General features: G+C 45.1%; 1 protein-coding gene across 1 annotated transcript; it reads left to right on the top strand.

Moving 5' to 3' along the window:
* Positions 1–1,276: 1,276 nt before the first annotated feature.
* LOC124679020 (protein NETWORKED 2A-like) lies at positions 1,277–6,467 on the top strand. Its single transcript, XM_047214854.1, has 3 exons — positions 1,277–1,669; positions 2,510–6,001; positions 6,099–6,467. Exons 1-2 carry the CDS (start codon positions 1,576–1,578, stop codon positions 5,998–6,000), a joined length of 3,585 nt encoding a protein of 1,194 aa, XP_047070810.1. The 5' UTR covers positions 1,277–1,575; the 3' UTR covers position 6,001; positions 6,099–6,467.

Here is a 6,467-nt window from a genome sequence, read left to right as displayed (position 1 = left end):
ACTTTAATTGTCGCCGAAACAAGGCACCACCATATTGGTCACAACCTTCGGAAAATGATTCCCTCAGCGCTACAATGACATTTATGACTTATTTTGTGCATCTAATCTTTTGCATATGACATAGAACTTGAGGAGGGCGTTGTCAATGGCCACGACGATCGCTCGATGGAGAGAACACAAGGAGCGAGAGAAGAAGGCCATCCCGTAGTGTGGAGGTTCTTCACGCCACCGCCGCCGACGAGGATCATCGACCATCGTTGGCTACATCGAGCCGTAGCTCCGCCGCCGCCTCCGTAATCGACGCCTCCGTCCTCGCCCCAGCAAAAAAGGCAACCACCTCGCTCCTCTGCGTGATTCGTGCATCCAGGTACGTCAGAGAGACCAAGAGATGACGTGGACTGTCTTGCCAATTTCCCATGGCCACGCAAAAGGACGTGTCTGTTATTTCAATTATATGAACTGTACACATTGTAAACAACGTTTTGTATTACCCGGTCACAATTTTGAAGTTGTTGCACAAAATGCATCCCGTGAACAGCTTGTTGTACCACTAGTGCAATTACCTCCTTTTCTTTTGGTCGGAGGAGAGAATATACCTTTCTTTGGATAGAGGATCGGAGCAACGTACAAATCGTATTTGGTACACGTATAGCTTTGCTTGGGCTCCAAAAGCAGCGGAGCAAAGCAAGCTCACCGACGGCCGACGATCGTGGCACCCACGCCAATGCCCAAAGATAATTCGCCCCTTTTTCATCCTCGATTGATTCAGCTTTGCACGTCCTCATCATGCAGCCATGCTCGACCTATTCTTTCCTCTGCTTGCTTTCTGGAAAATCAGATTTGCTTTGCACCTCATCGATCATCAAAATGAAAAGATCTTCACGTGGCATTTTTTACTACGTTTGACTCTTCTTGGGAGCCGTCAACGTGAAGCCATGGACTAGGTATTACAATGCGATCAGCAGAACCATGTTGACAACAAGTTAAGGGCAATTCCTGACGTTTTCTTCTCGTCAGATGTCAAACTGATAACACCTTTGGGAAAACCCATATTTTTCTTTTGTCGAAAATCATTTATGGGATAATAAAATCTGAAGAAGAAAACAGCCAAGTCCATTATTTCCCCAGCGTGAATGCGCTGGAAGTTTTGTCTTCCTCTTTTGACAGCGCGAACGCGTTTGTAAAATACGGAAAGTACTCAGTAAATAAAAGAAATAAAAAGGTGGTGTGGAAAAAAGAAGAAGGAAACGCGCACAAGAAATAAAACGGAGATACTATTGGAGAGAGCTGTGCGTAGACTATTAATTATTCGCTGGTTCCTTCCTTCTCTGCTCTGCTTCCTTCTCGCCGGAGAAGGAAACGAGATTTCTCGACGGAACAGAGATCCAAAATCCCAAATCCTCACCTCCATCCCTCGTTCTTCTTCTCTCCCTGCAGCTCACGTCCCCACTCGCCCATCGATCGATTCCGGCCAGCCTCTGCTCCGATCCGAGGCTGCTGCTGCTGCTGCCGCCGCTGTTGATCTAAGCTGCTCTGGTCCAGCGAAGTCTGGTCCGGCCTGGAATTCTAGATGAGATGCTGCAGCGGGCGGCAAGCAACGCCTACTCGTGGTGGTGGGCGAGCCACATCCGCACCACCCAGTCCAAATGGCTCGACGCCAACCTCCAAGGTACGATTTTTTCACCTTTCTTTTTCTCGTCTAGTATCTTCATTCATCATCCGCTTCCCCCCAACCCAATCCTGAGATGCATCTTAACTAGTTTGTACCCTTCCTTTTTTTTTGCCAATCTTTTTCCAACGGAAATTGCTGTAATTCACGAGCTCTGATTTTTAGTGCTTCAGGTGTCCGTTACCTACCAAATCCCGTGCCTGTCTTGCCCAAAAAAGAAACAAAAAATACTAAGATGGTTGTCATATGCAGAATCAAAAAAATCAATTGGATTCTTCTCACCAAGAATTTGTCAAATCCGTAATTAAATGCTAGTTAAATGTTGCTGTATTTTTTGTAGTGTCTAGAATTAAACACAGGCTTGTATTTGTTTTGGCCCCATTGTTAACATCTTAAAATATTCATTTGTACTACTAGTGTTCTTGGAACAATCATATCCCATTCATATTTGGTAGTAAGAACTAGAAATGGTGCAGTATGGCTGCTTCTAGACTAGTGTTTGTTGAACAATCATATCCCATTCATATTTGGTGGTAAGAACTAGAAATGGTGCAGTACGGTTGCTTGTATACATTTTTTCGAAAATGGGCACTTTATCACTTGCGCAATAGACCCGGCCTCTGCATAACTAAGATGCATACAGCCGCACACAATTCGTTGCAAAACCATAAAAGGGTTCAAAGATGAAAAAACATTGTCCAAATAACAGTAACTAGGACTAGCTAGGAGGGTCTAGCCGAAGGTCATGCTGCCACCCATGTTGGGAGAAAATATCCCTCGCCGTATCCTCCATGTTGCTTGTATACATAAGAGGGAGCTAATCCTCGGTGCTCTGTGCAGATGTGGAAAACAGGGTCAAGATCATGCTCAAGCTCCTCGGGGAGGAGGCCGACTCCTTCGGCAAGAGGGCTGAGATGTATTACCGCAGAAGGCCGGAGGTCATAAGCCACGTCGAAGATGTTTACAGGGCCTACCGAGCTCTTGTGGAGCGGTACGACCACCTATCCAAGGAGCTGCATAAGGCCAACCACACCATCGCTACAGCTTGTCCAGATGAAGTGCAGTATGCGATGCTGGAAGAGGAGGATGATAATTTCCCGAGAGCCATCATGCCGATCAACTCACGCAAGATACAGAAGTCAACCGTAGAAGACATTCTGAAGAGAAAAAGAGAAGGGACGCCCGGGCGGCTAAAGGGAGTGCAGGAAAGGCCTGCTCCTCAGATGAGCAAAGACAAGGCTGAAGAAGAGATTGGCAGGCTGCAAAAGGCTATACTTGTCATGCAGACCGAGAAAGAATTCGTTAAGAGTTCTTACGAGAGTGGGGTTGCCAAGTATTGGGAGCTTGAGAAGGAGATTGCAGATATGCAGGAGGAGATTTGTCACATGCAGGATGAATTTGACGCGCATGCATCCATTGATGATGATGAAGCTCGTGCCCTGATGACGATAACAGCTCTTAGGTCATGTCAGGGCATGGTTGCTGAGCTTGTGGAGAAATTTGAGGAGTTAATTAGGAGCGCAAAAATGGAGTCTGAAAAAATAGCATCTCTCCGGGAAAAGTTCTATGCTATGAGCAGAATCATTGACCCGTCTAAAGAAGAAGTTGGCAGTGTAAACACGACACCGAGTGAAAGAACTTATCCTATTACTCGGGAAATACTTGAGTTACAGACTATGTACGAAAAAATTGAGGACTTCTTTGACAACAATTCAGAATCCTCGGTGGAGGAGATGGCATATAAAGTTGATGAACTTGTTGATAAGATCATTGACTTGGAGCTTAAGTTACCAAAGCAGTCTGCACAAATCAAGCAACTGAAAGAAGAAAATGAGAACATTGAGAATAAATTAGATGATTTAGAAGATGAGGTAGCACTCCGTGATGATCCAGGTGACTCGAGGGAAGAGCTCAAGCTAGTAGAAGATAAATTGAATAGAATCAGGGTTATTGAAGGATCTATAATTGAGGAAGAAGTTCTTGTTAGCACAGCCTTTTCTGAAGTATATAATTGCATAACTAGTATCTCAAAGGCATTTGGACCTGAAGACCTGTCTGGTTTGTCAGCTACGGCGGGAGACAGCACAGCACCTTCTGAAGATGTATGCATCGAGGATGTTACAAAAGAGAGCACCGAAATGAATGGACGAGAAATCAGAGACATTGAGGCACCGATTACAGGTGATACTTTGGGCAGACACGTACCTAGAGAAGATGATGACCCGGAAGTTGTTGATGGCAATTCATCACATGGTACTGATGGTGTCTATGACTCCAAGAATGGTGCCGAGGAAAATTTGCTGATGGAAATTTGCTTACCACAGGAAGAATTCATAGATAAAAAGTCAGTACAAGCTGGCAGCCATTTTAATCTGATTGTTAGTTCAGTCACCGAGAATGGTCTCAAGACAATATATGAGGGCAAAACAGATAGCTCATCGGAGGAAGTAGACCAGAGTTCATCAGGTGGTACAAACAAAAGTGGGGATATGGAAAATGATGGCTTCGAAAACTTTGCGCAAGGCCAAAATTTGGAAGGTGAATACTCACCAACTGCAGCCAGTCAGATTCATCTCCTTCCGTTAGAAAGTTTCAATACTTTAAACAATACAAATGACCCTAATGAAGAAGGGTCATTAGTAGAAGTTGCCGAGAGTTCATTTGGGGGTGACAGCAGAACCCTGGACTTGAAGAGTGATGGTGATGAAAATGTTCCTGGGAACAGCTTGATCCAGGAGGAAGTATTCGGAGATGGAGATGGTGAATTATCAAAAACAAGTGGCGGGATCAGTTTAGTTGGTTCTACAAGCTTCCATGAAGATGGCACCGTGGGAAAAAACTCGTTGCCAGAAGCTGATCATAGTTGTTCCGGTGATACAATTAAGAACCTGGACTCCTGTCATGCTGGTGAGTCAAAATCAGGTGAAGAATCGTCAAAGCAAGTTGGCCAAATTGCTCCAGAAAACATTGAAGGTTTGAACGAACACGGTAGAGTTGAATCATCTGAAGAAGGTCTTCGAACTTCGTATGGTCATATGAATGCATATCCCTCTGAAGAGAGAGAGGAAACCTCTCTCTGTGTACAAACTAGAGATTCTGAGGAAATCAGGGAAGTGCATAATCTAGTATCAGAAGTACCAACAGATTCAGAAGGCCTGGCCAGTCACATTTCTCATAGTCAGCTAGAACAGAAAAATCCAAATGCCGAAGAGCTTCCAAGAGAAAAAGGTATCTTTAGTAACCATGGAAGCAGGAATGGGCATGAAAAGTCTACTATTGTTTCAGAAGAAGATGCACCCAGCTGGCAAGAGTTTCTACTTGATGGACTGGAGGGCAGAGACGCAATATTGCTTGCTGACTACACTTCAGTTCTGCGGAACTACAAAGAAACGAAAAAAAGGCTTGCTGAGTTGGAAAAGAAAAACCAGGAACATCTCGAAGATACTAAGGCGGTAATAAGCGAACTGAGGACTGCGAATTCCAGGAAATATGTTGAGATCCAATCGCTCAGAGATCGCCTGGACTCTTCAGAGATGCCATCCAGTAAAATGGGTAGAAATCGCACTTTGGATAGAGTAATTTCAGTTGTGAAAGAAGCTGATTCGAGCGGTACTGGAGCACCGGAGGAGGCTTCACCATTTGAAATGAAGTTCAGAACTGAAATCGACGGGTTAGTCGATGAAAACCTGCAGTTCTTGGCAAGGTATAGCATGGCTTGCCACCAGGTGCAGGACTTCAACAGCAAATATCAGGAGCTACAGAATGAGATGGAGAATCCTGAAAATAAGAAGGTGGGAGGAGAGCCTGATGCTGCGATGGAGCCTGGACCAGCTGAGAAGAAACTGAGAGAGCTCAGGACCGAAGTGGATGTATGGTTTGAGCAAAATGCACTTCTTGATCGAGACCTGCAGCTTAAAACCGAATCTCTTTGCAGCCTGCAGGAGGAGATAGCCGACGCATTGCGGTCTAGCACGGAGGCTGATGGAGCCAGGTTTACGCCGTACGAAGCGGCCAGGTTTCAAGGGGAGGTGCAGAACATGCAGCAATCCAACAACAAGATTGGGAGCAAGCTGCAGGCAGCGCTAGAGCACATGAGGGAGCTCGAAGGCAAGGTCAACGAAACCTTGCGGAAGCTGCGGGAGAGCTTCGAGCTTTCGTCAAGGCGCTCGTCCCGTCTGGAGGCAGACAACAGCTACCAGAACCAGTTCAAGCATTTCCCGAGCAGGACAAGAGTGCCATTGCGGAACTTCTTGTTTGGCACGAAACCAAAGAAGAAATCTCTGTTTGCCTGCATCAATCCTACATACCAGAGACAGTTCAGCGATTTTTGAGGTGCACACATATTTCTCTCCTTGCACCGCCTTGTACTTTTCGCCGTAATTAACCTGTGTTTGTTCCGGTTAGCTGACATTTCTGTATTTGCTTGCAGTGAATAGAGCACTGAAGTAAACATGTAGCAAGTAAGATTTGGTGCATTGCTTGCCAGGAGGTAGTGCTGATTTATTCTTTACTGAATTTCATTATAGTTGAGTGGCCCTGCTATTTGGATGGGAACACAGAATACAGATTACCAAGTTTTTTCATAGAGAGAAATATTACTGTTATATTGTAGCATTCCAAACGAATACATTATACCATACCATAGCTGCCGCTATACATGAACAAAGGAAGTGTCTAGATATGCCCCGCTATGAGGCAGTTGTGTTGCCTCTAGTGTTAGCTTTTGGTTTGTGACAGTGTACAAGAGAGCAGGTTTTGTTGAATGAATCTGCATTGGCAGGAGCATTAGTATTGTTTC

Source organism: Lolium rigidum, chromosome 7, assembly GCF_022539505.1.
Source record: "Lolium rigidum isolate FL_2022 chromosome 7, APGP_CSIRO_Lrig_0.1, whole genome shotgun sequence".
Taxonomy (NCBI): domain Eukaryota; kingdom Viridiplantae; phylum Streptophyta; class Magnoliopsida; order Poales; family Poaceae; genus Lolium; species Lolium rigidum.
Note: the sequence above shows the minus strand (reverse complement) of the source record. Positions and strands in the feature narration are given on the sequence as shown.